The following is an 18,014-nucleotide window of genomic DNA, read 5'->3' on the forward strand; positions in this document are numbered from 1 at the left end:
TCTCATCCTGGATATTTCATCCCTTTCCATAGCACACATCCTTCCAATTTCTCATGCTGGCAGCCTCTGTCTAACCATACAAACTGCTAAGACTGACCAAACTCCTACTGGTACAACATTCCTAGGAGACCACGAAGCAGGCAGGCAGGCTCTTGGGCTAAGAGGACCACAGGCGACCCTGCAGGGTAGCCTGCCTCGTGTGCAAACCGGCCTGATGCTGCATCATTCAGGAGACAGGGTGGTACCCACTCATTCTGCACAACCGGGTGCCCCTGGGTGGCTCTGTATGTGTATGTGATGATTTCATTAACATCCGTCTCTTCACCCTCCCCGCCCCTCCCTGACCCCAGACTGAAAGCATCATGAGGGCAAAGGGCAGCCAAGGTGTTTGTTCACTATCATATCCCCAGCACCTAGTGCAATGCCTGGCACACAGGAGGCACGCAACAAACAGAGCTCATGTGAGGACTACCTCAGATCTTTAGAACAGTGGTTCTTAATCAGGTGTATGGCTCAAAACTGGCCTCAGAGATTTGGACTTAGTAGAAGTAAGTCTGAATGGGGCCCAGGCATCTGCATTTTGTAACTCTAAGGGTGATTCTAAAGATTACCTCCAGTTAGGGATGGCAGATTTAGCAAATAAAAATACAGGATACCCAGTTAAATAGGAATCTCTGATAAACAATGAATTTTTTTAGTATAAGTATGTCCCATGAAATATTGGTATTTTTATCCGGTAACCCTACCTCTAGCTGAAAACCACTGTGTTAGAGCATTCAGAAAGGAAGGCTCCAGGATATTGCTTTATTTACTCAAGAGTAAGGATGGTATCAGACAGCTGTGGGGTGGGAGGAAAGGGCCTGATAAGTTTCACCTTGGGTAAGTAAAAGTACTACTTAAAAAAAAATCATCTTTATTATGAGCGAAAGGGGACTCAGTGTATAGTGTAGACATTGCCCTCCATTCTTAAAGTGAAGTAAAAGTTTAACAAAGTGCTAGGAGGAATCAGGAGAAAATTTAGAACAAAACAGAGGTTTTCCTACCCTTGTTAAAAACTTATGGGCCTCTAGCTAAGACACTAGTTATGTGTCAGGTCTGACACAGCAAAGCTAGAAACAGTCATTGAAAATAATTAAATAGAATATAGAAACTGAGAAAGTTAGAACCACCCCACATGGGGAGATGTGTTTGCTGCTGCTGCTAATTATGAATGATATAATTCAGATTGATAAAATGGAAGGTGAACATGGGCCAGTCTACCAAGTCGCAGATGCCAGTGAACAATGATGAACAATGCTGTCATTCAGGCCTCCCCTTTGCTCCCGGCTCATTCTCCACTCATCTTCCAGAAGGATCTTTTGAAAACACAAATCTGATGCTGCAGCTCTTCCCTTCCTTCTCCCCACTGCAGCCACACTGACCTTCTAGCTGCTCCTGGAACACACAGGACATTCCCAGCTCTGGGCCTCTGCACCGGCTGTCTCCTCAGCCTGGCATTTCTTCCTCAGGTGTCTATATGGCTTGCTCTCTCACCCCATTCAGGTCTCTGCTGAAAACCATCAGCATGGAAACGTGTTTCCTCATGGCCACCCCATCACCCTCTTACATCCTATCTTGCTTTATTTTTCTTCGTAACCATTATAACGACCTGATATTACATTATTATTTATTTGTATGTAAGTCTTCTCAATTAGAACGCAAACTCCATGCATGCAGGAACCTTGTTATGTTTCACCACTGTATCCCCAGCAGTGATGGAGCAATACCTGGTATGGAGTAAATGGTCAATACATATTCGTTAAGTGAAAGGATGAATGAATGAATGGCATCACTTCCCAGATTAAAACCCTCCAATGCTTTCCCATTGCATTTGGAACAAAATTCAAATTCTTTATCCTCGCATGTGAAGCCCTGATGATCGGGGCCCTGTCTACCTCTCCAATTCTGTTCTATGCCATACTCCTCCCCTGCTCCTTTCGACCATCTTTCAGTTCCCAAATAATACAGCCTTGGGGCCTGTGTATTAGTTGTCCTCTGCACCTGGGGCCCCTCTTAACCCCTCTCTGAACTGTGAGCTTCTTCTCATTCAAATCTCAGATCACATGTCACCTCAGCGAGGCCATCCTTGACCCTCTCACACCCAACATTCTATCACTCTTCACAGTATTCACACTCCATGAAATTACACTATTTATTTATTTATGTGCTTCCTTTGATTGACTTCTCCCACTAGCAAGTAAGCTCCATGAGGGCAGGGACTTTACACATCTTCACTGTTCTCTGGTGCCCAGCACATGTCTGACACACTGAAGTCACTCAATAAGTATTTCTGAATAAAAGAATAAATTTTCAAAATGGGTAGGAGAATCACAGACCTCATCAATGCAAGGAAATAGCAACAGTAGTTTTCAGAGTTTAAACTGATTTACTTTTTATTGCTTATTTCTTTTTAAGGGAGGCTGGTGTGGTTTTATGATGGCCTCTTGATTATTGTCCTTTCTGAGGATAACACCTCAAAGAACATCCATGACCACCATAATATCCTTCTAGGTGTTTGTGTCAGAAACAACATGCTGCCGATGGGCCAGTGGTCTGGTGCATCAGGGCACTTACTATATTTTCCTAAAATACTTCACTTGTATTCATGACTGATCTTTGCTTAGAAGAAACTTTCAATATTTAAGCTGTAAGAATTTTTACCTCCGTACTTCATGGTATATTATTTAATATGATGAAAATAATTAAGTATGTTGGAGAAAGTTACAAAATGTAATAATCTATTGGAATTGAAGAAAGTATATTAGACTCCTTGCTTAAGCTTTAGGGTCTGGGGCTAAAACTGTTCTAAATTAGATCTTCTTCTGATTCATAATTCACATAATTAGGATTATTCCCCAGAGTCAGTTGATAATTCCTTATTTATTAAACAATGAAAAACTGAACTCCTTTTCTTTAGGATGCTTTCCTTTTCCTCAGTTTCTATGTAGGATTACATGTAATTCTTTGTTTGTCTTACCTGTCAGCACAGGAAATGGCAGAGTGAATCAAGACCCAACAGATGTAATAAAGCCCAAATCCTCCAGTGTCTATGGGCACAGTGTCACATGGTACTAGGGGCTCACAAGATGGGGAGGGGGTTAGGGTAACCTCTTGGGATAAAAAAGACAAGGAGAAAAGCCTCAATGACAAACCGAGTCCTCCTATCTCTCCTATTAATTTTATTCTTACGTGTTCTCATATGACTCAGGTGTTATTGGTGTGGGATGTGTGTGGAGAGAGGAGCTGAACATGGGAGATAATTGTGTAATGGGACAGGGGACTTTCTCTTTCTGGAATAAACCTTACTTAGAATGTTTATTTGAAACAATTGCAGAGAAAACCACTGCCCTAACCCCTTGCTGTCAAATGGCCACCAACAGATCATAAAACTCCAAGATCATGAGAGCCAAATCCGACTTTGTCTTCTCTTGATGATGCTCCCAAACCCCAGTGAGTCATGACTACTGAAGAAAAAAAAAATTCCCTCCCAATTAATGAATCCTGTATCAAGTCTTTACCATCAGCTTTGTAAACTGTAATTTTCTCATGAGGCATGTGTCATATAATAAATGGACCAAAACGTATGGGGTCATTTCACTCTTCCTGAAGACTGGCCAAAGTTCTTCTGTACTGACCACCAGACAACCCTGGAGCTCTGTAAACACAGCTTATAACGTAGTTTATATCTTCAGAGTGTCAGCATCTTTATGTCATGGGATAATCGAAGGGTTTTACATGCATTGCCAGAAAAACCACAAGGAGGCTTTGAGACTCAGATATGTCCCTACCTCCTGCTGTCAGCTGGGATAAGTCACGCTGGAGTGTGACTATTTCCCTGGTCATCTGTCCCACTGGAAGGCAGGGACTGCTTTTTGTTTGCTTTTCAACTCCAGCATCACCAGTGCCTATTCAAATGCCTGACCCAAAGAAAAGTGTGTGTTGACTGAATGAATGAATTTGAAAATCAGGAACTTGGTGCAGTGAGTTTACAGCTGAATGAGTCTGAGGTAAGGCGGGGGAGGGGAGGAATTGATGCTAAAATCTTTAGGGAAATAAGACAGGAGGGACTTCCATTAAATCCTCTCTGTTCTAACACTTGGACTTACTGCATCATCAGGATTTAGAGCAGTCACTCCTAATTGTAAGGGTTTAAATCTGTTTTAAGAGTTCAGTAGAAGCTCTTTCACCTGAGGTGCTGAAAATTGCTTTTTTTAAAACTTTTTATTTTATATTGGAGTGTAGTTAACAGTGTTGTGTTAGTTTCAGGTGTACAGCAAAGTGATTCGGTTATACATATACCTATATCTATTCTTTTGAAAATTGCTTTTTGTAAATCAAAAAGGTTTGTAAATTTCTTTTGGGTGGGGTCAGAATTCCAGCCACTGGAGGCAGGGGACGATTCAAGGATCTCTCATTATCCTCTTCATCCTGATGCCTCATGAGCATCTGAGAGCGATGGAGATACAAAGGCTCCACTTCTACTACCCAGGATGGTGGCACAGGGTGGGATGGGGAAGCTCTAGCTACCACTCTGGCCTTTCATTAGGGTATGGGAGGTCCCCTTTGTGTTTGAGAGGGGTTTCGATGTGGTTTAACAACACCCTGCCTTGAGTCAGAGTAGAAGGCTCAGGTTGAAAAACATCATAGGCTAGTGAATTCTGAACTTTTTTTATTCTAACCAAATAGGATCTTTAGTTTAAAAAATAAAATTGTATGCAGAACTTCAATAAACTAAAAAGATGAAAATGATGTGCTGAGATTAAAGGGGGAGGGGAGGAGTACCCTTTGTTTAGGTTTCCTGTCACTGCCCATTCCCCCCCCACAGAAAAAAGACTCTAACCTCTACCCTACCCCCCTTCATTGTTCAGACTTAGAGTTGGGGCCAGGAATGTTAAATGCTCTGTCCAAGGTGGCCCACCTGGTCTGGGAAGAACAGTCAAGGTACTCTCCACGATGCCCAGAGGTCAGGGAGGAGAGCTAACCTAGAAGCCGGCAGCATCTCCTTCTCTGCTCTGAAGAGTAAAGCCATAGGAGGATTTTAATGGCCCCAGTGTGTCATCTTTACCTCTCCCCTCAAATGAAGAAAGAAATATTTTACAAAGCAAATCTGACAGGACTCTAAAAAATCCCAGATGTCAACCTTTGCATAATGGGCACAAGATTGAAAAAGTTATATGCTAATTAAATCAGTTAAATTGAGATTTAAGTATTTTGAATGCAAATCTTCACTCCTTAATGTTCAGATTTCCATATGCTGGGTTTTCCCAAGGCAGGGAACACCCGTTGCCTTACCTGTTCCAGAAGACGGAGGAGTGACGGATCCTGGGCTGTCATCTTCAGGCTCTGAGACGGTGACTGTGGGGACTGTGTCAGGACTTGGCTTCAGGCAGATACCTTGCTTCTCGGGGGTCTTCTCTGGGGTAGCAGTTTCAACAGAAGGTTCGATCTCAGTCAGCGTGATTCTGACAGGGGCAGTGATCAGGGGAGCACTGTGCTGTTCTTCAGAGATATCGTCTACATATGGTTCAAACGTTGATTCTTCAAATAAATGGTCCTTGAGGATTTTTCCCTCCACAGGAGATGGTTTCTCTGCTTCACGGGCCTCTTCGGATTTTGCTGAGATGTCAGTGTCCTTCTTAAAGTCCGAGTCTTTCTCTTCCAACTTGGGGTGACGTTGCTCCTGATATTTCACCTCCTCTGGCCTAGTTATGTCAATGTATTTATAGGCTTCTGCTTTCATCTGGTCCAGGGGGTCTGCTAAGATCTTGCTCACTTCAGTGGACTCTGCAGGAGTCATTTCTATTCCAGAATCAGAACTAAATAAGCCACGAGGCTCCGTCCCAGGCACATCTGGTAAGGAGGGCCCGGGGGTACGCAACTCCTCAGGGCTCTCTGAAGTGGTGATGTGGCTGTTTTCCTTCTGAAGAATTCCAGTGAAGTATGTAGAATCCTCCCGAGGTGGGTAACAGATGTCAGAAATCAGAGATGTGTAACACACTCCTTCCCCATCTTTTGCTGCTGTTGAAAAGGTATGATCCATGGCCCTGGAAACATCTGCAGCACCTGTGAATCAAAACAGCAGCAGACAGTGAGGGGTCTGGCACCAGTTCTCTCTCCAGCCTAACCCACCACCCACCCTGGCCCGTGCAGACACAGCATCCTTTCTCCTCAAGACCTCAGAGTTCCTTCGGACCACTCTCATGTTGCTTTGCCTTGTCTCCCTGATAGCCCCAAGCACTGGTATTTTTCTGGCAGCAGACCACATAAGCTGCCACATCCAGAGATGTTGGGGACAGACCCCAGAAGACTAGAAAGTTGATTCTCAACATCTGGTACTTCAATATACAGTGACTGATTCTTACTTGGTATTATTCAACAGAAGCCTTCTTTGTATCTAAAGTACTAACGACTCTTTGAACAGAGGTGGAAATATAGGCAAATTCAGGTGTGTAAATACAACAATAGGATAGTCCACTAGGGAGAATGGTTGCTCTTGGAGACTCAACAAGCTGGGAGAAGGCTCAAGAACCCTCTTTGGTCCAGCCCTTCCATTCAAGGACTCCTGCCCTACCTGGATTGATGCCATCCCTTCTCTTGCTAAAGGTCCTCAGAGAAACAAACTCCCAGTTTTCTGGTGGCCTCATCCCAAAGTGGTATCACCTTAAAGGAGTGTTTCCCTCTTTCTTCAGTTTTCCTCTCATTTTGTTTTTCTTTTCAATTCCCCACTACTACCCACCCTTTGCCTTCCAATGATATTCAAAATGACCCACTGGGAATTTCTTGGTGGGTTTCTAAGAGCAAAGTAAGTTTCCAAGTTTGCGTCTATAGAATGCTTTCACCAGGCCTTCATTTTATCCATAAATAAGCCAAAAAATTCATTAATAGCAAGAAGAAGGAAACCCTTTATTATTTTTCTGTGCTGTAAAATACTGCCAGAGGGGAAGAAAACTAACATTCATTGAGGCCGTATCATGTGCTAAGCAGCAGGATTTTACCTAATTCTTTCAAACTAATTATTTAAATTAAGCCCCACACTCTCAAGAGATCACACATACACACACATTCAGCCCTTAAGACACACTCAAAGAATATTCCAGATTAGGGCACCAACTCATAAAAGTAACAAAGGTAGTAACAGTAACATAATAATATTAATAGCTAATATTTGAATCTTGCTATGTGTCAGACAGAGTACCAAGCTTTTTATTAATATTGACTCATTTAATCATCAAAGCAATCCTAGAAGATAGGTACTATAATTAGCCTCATTCAACAGATGAGGAAACTGAGGAACAGAAGGGCTGAATGACACACCAAAGATCGCACAGGCAGGAAGTGGCAGTCAGGATTCAGACCCAAGCAGTCTAGAAGTCAGAAAACCTCACCTAGTGCCCTTTGTACCTCCTTAAATCAGTTTGTGAAGTTTTTTTTTTTTTAAGTAATTTTGAATCAGTTTTATTACAAATAAACTTAGCTATTTTCTTTTCCTAGCTTTCTCCTTGGTTACATGAGCCACTGTTAGTCTAAGGGAAATGGAAAAGCACAGAGCCTCTTCACTTCTAGCACTCTTCTGCCTCAGCACCATTGCAGGAGCTGCTTTCTTTCCTAGGAATTCTCTTCATCCAGATACCTGCCTTTTACCTGCAAACCTAATCCACTCACCACCAAGTCTTCCTCAAATGTCACCTTCTTAAGGAAGGCGACCCTGACCGCTCTATCTCAAACTACAACTCACCCTACACTCCCAAGCAACTCTGACCCTTCCTACTTTTCTCTACTTTTTCTTTTTCCTGTAGCACTTATCTCCTTCTAGTATACCATATAATTAACTTATTTATTCATTACTTATTTAATGACTGCCTCCCCCCCACTTGCTAGGTATGTTCCATGAGGGCAGGAATGTTTGACTATTTTGTTCATTAATGTAGCCCAAAACCTAGAACAGGGCCAGGCACATGGTAGGTACTCAGTAAACATTTGCAAAATTAAAGAAGGTAATTTTGAAGTTTAGAATAGAGCATAAATAACACAATGTGTGAGAAGACAGGTTGGAACATACCCCTAAATTGCTAGTGACGTTCACTTTATTCAGCAAGTAGCCTAATTTTGTGAGCAACAGGCCAGTTTAAATCTGTACATTTCAGCTAGTCTTCTAGTTATACTTCCTTTGTATATGGCAGCCCCATTTTTCAAGTTAGACAAAAACAAAAACAAACTCAATAACAAAAGGAATAGTAGTAATGATGGGTCTTATTGCCTACCATACATAGACCACCAAAGAAAAACTATTCAATTTAAATCCGTGTGTGCACACACACCATTATCCTAAAGGATATTTAAAGCTTCTTTCGTTATATGGGCTTAGCCTACATGTAGACCTCACTGGAGGCAGGGAAATCAATGCAGAGATACTTCACTACAGACATTTGGATCCTGGGATTCTCTACCACAATTACCTGGAACCACTTCCACACGTTAATAAGTAATAGTTCACCACAGAGTAAGGAGGGGTTTGCCACTGGATATAAACAGTCTGCGGAGTGGGGGAGGGGACGCTCTCCCGGGGAAGACACAGTAGATAGTTTCCAGGGCTGTGTCACAGTCATTATCATTCAACTTTCAGTCAATGCTTCTATTGTAGGGGCCACCACAGGACTCCTGACCCTTATAGCCCTGCAGCCCACTGTCTCCTGCCACCGGTTATCAAACTAAACACAACTGTCACCTATTCAGCAACTGGCCCCAGGGCTCTGCCTTGCCTCACTGGATAATCCTTAAACTCTGCAGCCTAGCATTTGAGAGACATGAATGATGTGAATGCCACCTGGCCACAGCCCTGTCTCCACTACTCTCACTTACCCTCTACTCCAGGCACAGAAAGCCCTTCACAATGTCACACTCACTCTACCAGCCTTTCTAGCCCCTTCACTCTCCAATTCAAACTCTCAGTTCCGGTTAATAAAAACTACCCATCACTTCTCCAACACTTAATCCTTACAATCTCCACATCCAAATCTCCACCTTTAACCTCAAGCCATTAAAGAAAAACAGCTTTAAATGCTACCCACTCCAAGATGAATTTGCTGACCACACCTGTCAAGACCTGACCCCTTCCTATTTTTCTCCCTCCCCTATCCTGTAGCACTTAATTATATTGCTTGTGTCACATGCATGACACACGACTTCTATATGTCTACGTCATCTCCTGCCAACCTGTCAGTTCCTAGAGTCTGAGGCTCATGTCTTGCACACTATATTGTACATAGTAGGCACCCAATACAAAATGAATAAATGAATGAATGGACCAATCAATGAGTAGGCATTCTATGCAGAACTAATTGATGCAAGTTACAAAGAGGATGTTTTTAATCTATTATGTGAAAGAACTATCCAGAATTCAAGTTATCCAACAATGGGATGGAGCTGAATCTCAGGAACAAGACTGTTATGATTCCAGGGGGCAGGCAGATAGAGGCTCAGAATCTGTCTAGGCAGGAACCAGCATTTGGTAGAAAGTTGGATGGGACAACAGCAGAAGTCTCTTCCAACTCTTTATGATTTTTATACCAACTGGCTGCCGCCATAGTGGGACACAGCTTCCTTTACTTCTTCTTTGCCTGTACAATGGAATCAATATAATTTTCCCTGAGGTGATGTCATAGAGCTTGCCAGATATATGGTAATAATTGAGGGAATAGACTCTAGATTACACCTGCATTACTTGAGAGACTATAATAGCATCAATTACTGGGAAGAACTCCCACCCCTGAAATCCTCATCTTACTAGCTTCGTCTTGCTCAGAAACCCAGCATAAAATTGGAAGGACTCCTTCGTCACACTCTACAAATACTACCAAGTAGAGGAAGAGGAACAAAGCCATTTGTGTAAATCACACATTTTAAATGGGACCATGTAAGAACCCTCATAAAAGCAACAAATAATCTAAATACTCTAAATGTGGTCATGTCCCATTTCTTAAACCGAGCTAAATATCCTGAAAGGTTCTCAAGGTTTGAACTTACTGAATTTGAAAATGTGTATACATTACATAGGGCCTGTTAGATAGAACTCCTGAAAATAGGAAGTCCTTGTAGACAGTAAATTATGTGAGAGCAGAGTCCTGTGGGATCACTGGAAATGGGAAGCAGAACTGAGCCTCAAGGCTCAGGAAAGCCAATTAATCCTTGTCAGCGCTTCCTGCAGAGCTGGCAGCTGTGGGGACTGAGGCAGACAGCATAAGCCAGTTGCCCCAGGCAGGAACCAATATTGTTACATTGTTAGATACAAATCCACTAAATAAAAGGGCTTTCCTTGTCTAGACTAGAAATTACTACTTTCTTTATATAAGCAAGGATTCCTGGGAACATCTGATTTCCTCATTCTCTCTGGTTATTGCCTTGGCCATCTAGAAACCTGATTCATGTGGAGGCAGACGTACATTGAGAGTCAATGTGTGGACTCACATGTGCCCTCTCGGGAGGTGGCTGGACAGGAGGGCACAGCAAGTTTAAAATGGGATTGATTTTCAAATTTTCATTTTACAAGTAACTTTTTAGGAAAGTACTTATAATAAAAGCTGAAGGAGCCATAAGTCACTAAGCTAAGTGGAAGAAGAATGAAAATAAGCTAAAACTATTGCCATTAAATCATATGTGCTGATAAAATCAGGCTTTTGTATTCACCGATGTCCTAGATCAGAAATGCTCATCATGAGCTAGACAAATTCAGTAGTCTCCTAAATGGTGGGCATTTTTTTAAATTTCTTTGGCAATACTAAGGAATGATGACTAGCTGAAGACAGTTTGACTTTTCTCAAGGAAAATTTCCGTCCTACAATCCTCATTCTTGACTCTGACTTATCCTTACCGAATCAAGCTCATTGAATTGCTAGCCTACAGCTTAGGTTTGTATTCTGGCTCTACTACTATCAGTTGTGAGACTCTGGGCAAGGTAGCCTCTCTGAGACTCGTTTATTCAGTTTTAAAATGGGGGCAATGATAGTTCCCATCTTATTGGGCTGTTACAGGGATTAAATGAGATTATGCACTCAGCTCTACTCCTGGCACATAGTACACACACTCAGTAAATGAGAGCTGTGGATTTTATGATTACCTCTATTTTGCAGGGAGGACACCAGCATTTACAATATATACCATCTGTCCATTTGGTACTTTATCCTATCTAGTGACATGTGATCAGGGTCGTTTGGGCCAGAGGAGTTAAATATAGCCAGTCCACACTCATGTTGTGCTCTGGGGTCTGCTGTAGATGCTGAAGTCCCAAGAGTGCAAGGCCAGGGTTCTCTGCACAGCTCCATGAGCAGGTGGTTGGGTGTTAAGTACTTTCTAGTGATACAACTGATGGATCCTGTCATGAACGTGGTGATGACTGACTTGGGTATGATATGTTGAAATTTACCAAGACAATAGAAAAGGAAGGCGAGTGTTTGGTGCCCACAGATGAGGTTTCTCCCTTGTGGACGGAGCTCATTCTGACTCCTCAGGGTGGAGATAAGGGGTCTATGGTTTAAGATGATACTTCTGTAACTCAGTAAAGACCCTCTCACTGCACTGAAATGGAAACATTGAGAATGCCAGAAAGAAAGAATGATTATATGAAAAGGTTTTCTGAGCACAGAGGTAGATGTGCTCCATCAGATAAACATCTGGATTAAAAATAAAAACAGAACACCAATTATTGTTTGAATAGAGTCAACACTAACAGGTATAGGGGACAATAGTTCCATTAATTTGAGAAATATTTTTTAAAGTGGGGGAGCATATAAAAAACTGGAATGACAGTAGGAGTAGGGTGTGAGATGCATGTTAAAATTCAAGAATTTAAGGCCAGAAACAGTGACCCGAAGTGAATCTGCATTCACTTTTCCCAGAATCATTTGCCCTTAGACTGCCTATGTGATGGATGGTAGTAGCCTGCACAGAGGTTAGGCAGTGAGGCTTTTCCCCTGAAACTCCCACTCATCTTTTCTAAATGCTAAGAAATCAGCAGGCCCGCGGTATGGAGGCTGTGACACATTTGACAACAGAGCCATCTATGAGGAATGGATATGCCAGGGAGGCTCCAGGAGCCTCTGTGTCACTGAAAACATTCTCTTCTAAAATTAAGTACCCTGTTACTTAACATGACAAATGGGTACTGAGAAATTAAGGTACATCCATTCTTTAAAAATTTATCTATGTGATTAGTTAATTGAGTAAAAAGGAAAAGATGAGCCTGCATTCCCTAGCAAAAGACTTGAAGCCAATGCTGATGACATGCTCGGGGTTTAAGAATATGAGTAAGTACTCTTTCTTTCCCCAACTCACTGTCTTATTTAAAGCTCGCCTGCCAGAATAACAGATTTAGCTGTCGGGATTGTAAAATTAATGTTTAATAAAAAATGATTCAGCAAGTTTTGGGTTTTTCCCCCACTATGAAGAGCCAGGGCTTGCATTGCCTGTGGAGTTTTCACTTTAGCAGAAAATTCTGTTAGAGGGAAAAACCTGGCCCAGCAGCAAACCACTGTCTAAGTTTCTCTGACAGTTCTCAGCAGGGTCTTGGAAAGCATAAAGCTGCCAAGTGCTGAGATGCAAAATAAGCCCAAGCTCTGATGAGCGTCGAAGTGTGGGGACTTCTTTTGCCTGTGTTCAAAGATGGAAATGTGATTCTGCAGCCTTCTTGGGTGGGGAAAATTTTTGGGGGGGAGGGGGTAAATATTTATTTATAATTTACTTCGACCTTAAGAAAAGCTCCTTACAACCCTACCTAGACTTCTCATTGCTTTTTTTTAAATAAAAGCTTTACTGATTTATAATTCACAAACCATAAAATTCACTCCTAAAGCATGCAACTCAGCAGTTTTTGTTTATTCACAGAATTGTGCAACCATCGCTATTAACTAATCCACCCACTTAATTTAGATATATTCCACTCTTTATGTTTTCAATACAGAAAAAGCTCTCAGTTACCTTCACCATGCAAAGAATTACCTTTGGAACAACAAAAAAAGTTATCCCAATCTTTTTGTTATTTGTTGAAGAATTCTGCTAATTTCCAAAGAGAAAAATAATTGTTCTTGGTCGTTTCATTAATGCTATGTATATACTGATAGTAGCAAAAAAAATACGTACTATGTTTCTGTTTACACTTTAATGGTTCTTTCACTCCCTCCCCCGATAGAGAATCATCTAGCTGATCCTCAGAAACCTTCTTACACGACCTTTCTTCCTTACTTCCCATCCATGGCTACTTCCCCAGCTGGCCCCTTAACACCTTCTACTTGAATTAATGTGATAGTTTCCTCAGTGTTCTAGGGGTTCCAGCTTTGCCTCTTCTTTGTGCCACCTTGCACACAGTTGACACATTTATCTCCCTAAAACACCACTTTCACCACTTCACTTCTCTGTTCCAAAGCTTTTGGTGAGCATCTTTGCCCATCCTTTGGCTTAGAATTCAGGATCATCATTGAGACCCCAGTCTGCCTTTATGGTTTTATTTCTGAGCCTGCTCAAGAAACACACCTGTTCACCCACAAACATGAGATTTTCAACTTCTATGCCTGTGTGCAGGTCCTTTTCCTCAATTGAAAGGCCCCTTCACTCCTCCCTAAGTCCAAATAAAGCCTCTGGTGATGCCACACCTCCTCTAAGCAGCCTCCTCCTAACAACCCACTCCTCACTGCTTTCTCCCTCATCTGCACTCTGAGGCATGACCATTTGTTTGGGGTCCACCAGCTTCTCTGCCTTTGTCACCAGTTACCTTTTCTCCTATACTGGTTGAGACCCATGTCTTGTACCTCTTCGTATCTTTGAGTTCCCAGCACTGTGCTTTGCACGTAGTATGTACTCAGTAATCACTGAATGGATGATTATCTCCATATTACCATCTGAGTCGCATTCAAGAACTTTTATAAGCTTTACCATTAATCATGTATTAATTCAATCAAAAAGATTTGTTGAACACTTAGCATATGCAAAGTGGAGTACATTCCCATATATATGTAGGCTTAGAAATCTGGTGTCACAAAAATCCACTACGAAGTCATTGTTTGTAACTGGAAGTTTGGGTGTCCCTGGCTGCTTGTGGCAGTGAATGCTGGGGAGTGGCAGTGATGTTGGAGGATCATAATAAGAAGAGAAAGGTCCTCTTATTATGATCCTCTTATTAACCTGTGTCCTCTCTTAGGTTCTCATGGCTCAGGCTAGAGCCTTCTTCATTCTTGTACATAATTTGTTTTCCTCACACTGGGAGCTCCTAAGAGACATGAACTGTACCTTGTACCTCACTGTTTCCCTCATACTAAGCACGTTTGCTGGCATATAGGTTTTATTTGGTAAATACCTATGGGATAAATCAATGAATATGTTTCCATACTCATCATACTGGTTACAGCCAGGGGATACACTATAGTTTGTCATTGTCCCTCTAAAATCTGACCTGGACCTGACTACAACCTGATGAGGCCAGAGACGGACAGTGAGACAATTTCCCCTCCCAGTTTTGATGCCCTTGACTTAAACTTCCTATTTGTATTCACAAACCTTTGTATTTTCGGCCCTGTACGATCAGCTCATGTTGCATTTATGTCCAACTAAAACATGTGGGTATATAAATTTTTTTAAACTGTATGATTTCAAATTGCCACAGCACTGGGTATATCTCATAAGTGTGAAAGACATTATTAAAGTCAGATGCAAAGATTTTTTGTAATTGCCTATGACCTGCATCTATCATTTAGAACAGATTGAAGAAGACCCTAGAAAGGGAATTTACCTCACTCTGGAATAATCCACAAGATCAAGATAAAGCTAGAGTTAGGGTGTCTCATTAGAATGTGTTTTACAAAGGGAAATCTACGTCCACACAGCATAAGGCAACCCTCGCAGGGCTGCCATCAGCCCATACTGTGTCTTGACCAAAAAAAAAAAAAAAAAAGATGTCCTTCATCTGGCAGATACAGACCAGTGCCTGAGACATGCATCCTCTGCTGAAAATCTTGGATTTTGTGCCTGCGTTGGGAATTGAACACAGATCCCTGGAATCTAAAACAATGTTATGTAAAGTGATACGCTTTGGGAGGCACAAAAGGAAGGACAAAGGAGGATGACTGAGGGATAATTCTGTTAGAAAGATGACATGTCACGTGGCATGACATGGTATAAAGTATGTTACAGCATGCTGTGGTGTGGTGTGACATGGTGTGTGCTGTGCTGTATTGTGGCCTGACATGACAGAGCACGCGGTATGGAGCGCTAGGACATGCTGTGGTTTGTTGTGTGAGGGTGCTTTGAGTGTGGCATTCTGTGACAGAAAAGTCCCAAGCTTTAGAGGACTTGGCCTTCCATCTCCATCAAGTTACTTACCTTTAATAAGTCATTAAATTCTCAGGAAATCTGTTTCCTCACTTGCAAAAGGAAGATAACAACAACTAACATTTAAATTGCATATGCTTACTAGGTGCTAAAAATGGATTATCTCATTTCAAGCTTAAACAATCTGAGGGCTTTTTTTTAAACCACACCCATACTATTGATAAAGAAACAGAAGCTTAGAGAGGTTAAGGAACTGACTGAGGAACACAGCCAGAAAGGACAGACTCGGATCTAGGATTTAGGGCAATCTGACTCCAAAGCAGATGCTATTAGCACTATTCTCAGAACTGCTGTGAGGATTAAAGGAGACTGAATGGTTTTGTCACCAGCAAAGCCCATTAACAATTCCCAGGAAATAAAAACAGAATCTGGGTAATAAAGTCTAACCTTTTTTTTTTTTTCTTTTCCTTTGTGCTTAGTCTAGTTTCGCTTGCTCATAGGTTGCCTCGGGCAGAGGCCTAGCACGTGGCCCTTCAGATCAGAGGTCCTAGCAAGACAGGGCTGTGCCGACACCTCAGGTAGGTGGGTCCCGTGCAGAAGTGCTGCCCACGACACTCAATTAAAGATGGCCACAGCAGCAGGCTGTGAGCAGAGACACTGCGACCACCCCAGGGGAAAACTCCGCCCACTCCCCCTCCCCTCTGATGAGATCCCTATAAAGCAGCCCCGCCCACAGGCTGCTGCGGAGAGCATGTGCTCTGAAGTGGGAGCTCCCATCTCTCTATTCTTTATTAAAGAATAAAGCTTTCCTTTCCTTCCTAAACGAAGAACTCAGTCTTGTTCTATTGGCGTGAGCCACACTGGGCAGGAGGACCCTTTTTGTGGCTGGACCTGAAAGGATCAATAGCATGATTAACATTAGCTACCATTCTGCATTTATACAGTACACCTTCTTCCTCAAGTTTTCAAAATCTAACTCCTATGTTCTGGAATATTTGAAATTTAATTTGGGATTTTGAGCATTCCTAATTTTAAACATAATCTCATGTGGAATACAGGTTGTAAGAGTAGAAACAGGTGAATGACATGTGGGGACAAATTAACATAAAACTGGAATTCAGGATGCATCACTTGATGCAAACCACTTGACTTTAACACACACATACAATCACATGCAGTCACAATCAAAATGCATGTAGAAAATTTATTCTCTTAAGGTGTACAGAAAATGGAGCCCAGAGGTAGCTATACTAATCAAGGAGAAAGAAAAGAAAGAGTAATGCCCTTTATCAACAACAGCATTCATTTTGCTTCTCTGAGCTATCTGATCTATGGGCAGAGGAAGTTTTTAAAGCAAGACAATAACTCAGCCATTGATGTGCCAGAGTTTGGGAGTATTGATCCAAGTGGCTTGAGTGCTCAGTCAGGAAACTACATCAAGATTCCTTTTCTTCCCATTTTCTTTCCTTTTATCTCCAAGAAGAAAAAGAACAATAAATAATAAGCAATAAATTCAAAACACATAATTTCTGCCATCAATGCAAAATTTCAATCAACTGCATATTTGAAGGGGATAACTGAAATATCACACTGCTCTAGTATAAGCTACCTGCATGATGATCAATAAAAATGCATTGTGTTTTGGGGAATTTGGAGAAAGACTACTATTGTGAGGAAAATGAGACTTGCACTGGGGATCTGAAAATACCTATGTTTTAGAGAGGCAGAGGGAAGCAGTACAAAGTTATTTTGGGAGCAGAAAATAATAGCAAAGGTAAAGATGAAGTAATGAGTAGGAAAGAATCCCAACTCCAACAGGAGACCTTGGGAAGCAGTAGGAAGTCAGGCCAGAAGGGGTGGCTGGGATTATGAAGCCAGTGTGAGGGTTTCATAGAGATGGTGGGAAACAAGGATCCAGTGATTGTTTTAGAGCAATTAGTCCAATAATAGCTCCCACAATAGCAGCATACAGGTTTGGGAGTCATGCCAAATTAATTTGTGATTTTTTTTAAATTATAAAAGCAATATTACATGATCACTATAACATTTTTTTTTAATACGTAAGTACACAGAGGCTAAGAAAAAGTGGTTTCAGCAGATGCCATGAAAAAATAGTGAACATTCACCAGGACTTGCTTTTAAATATAGCCTGGGGACTTTCCTGGGTGGCTCAGTGGTTAAGAAGCCACCTGCCAATGCAGGGGACGTGGGTTCAATCCCTGGTCCGGGAAGATCCCACATGCCATGGAGCAACTAAGCCTGTGCGCCACAACTACTGAGCCTGTGTTCTAGAGCCTGCGAGTCACAACTACTGAAGCCCACGTGCCTAGAGCCCGTGCTCTGCAACAAGAAAAGCCACAGCAATGAGAAGCCCGTGCACCACAACAAAGAGTGGCCTCCGCTTGCTGCAACTAGAGAAAGGCTGCATGCAGCTACGAAGACCCAATGCAAAAATAAATAAATAAATTTATTTTAAAAAAAAAATATATATATATACATATATATATATATATATATATATCCTGGAGTTCTGGGCTCCAGAGAGCACAGCTCTCAAAGAGACCAGAGAAGGTGGGTTCAGAAGAAAGTTCTTTAATACATAAGTGCCTGGCTCAGGAAGTTTCACAGAAGTGAAGAGTTTTGAGCTCAATCTTGAAGGATGT

The 18,014-nt window shown here is 41.9% G+C and overlaps 1 protein-coding gene across 1 annotated transcript in view; it reads right to left on the reverse strand.

The window, feature by feature from the left end:
- RTN1 (reticulon 1) overlaps nucleotides 1–18,014 on the reverse strand; it is a 243,797-nt gene that overhangs the window by 129,091 nt on the left and 96,692 nt on the right. The window contains exon 2 of the mRNA XM_082617434.1: nucleotides 5,332–6,102. Within this exon, the coding sequence (XP_082473560.1) occupies nucleotides 5,332–6,102 (771 nt within the window). The remainder of the gene's footprint in view (nucleotides 1–5,331; nucleotides 6,103–18,014) is intronic.

Source organism: Mesoplodon mirus (genome assembly GCF_964341445.2).
Source record: "Mesoplodon mirus genome assembly, chromosome: 4".
Lineage (NCBI taxonomy): Eukaryota > Metazoa > Chordata > Mammalia > Artiodactyla > Ziphiidae > Mesoplodon > Mesoplodon mirus.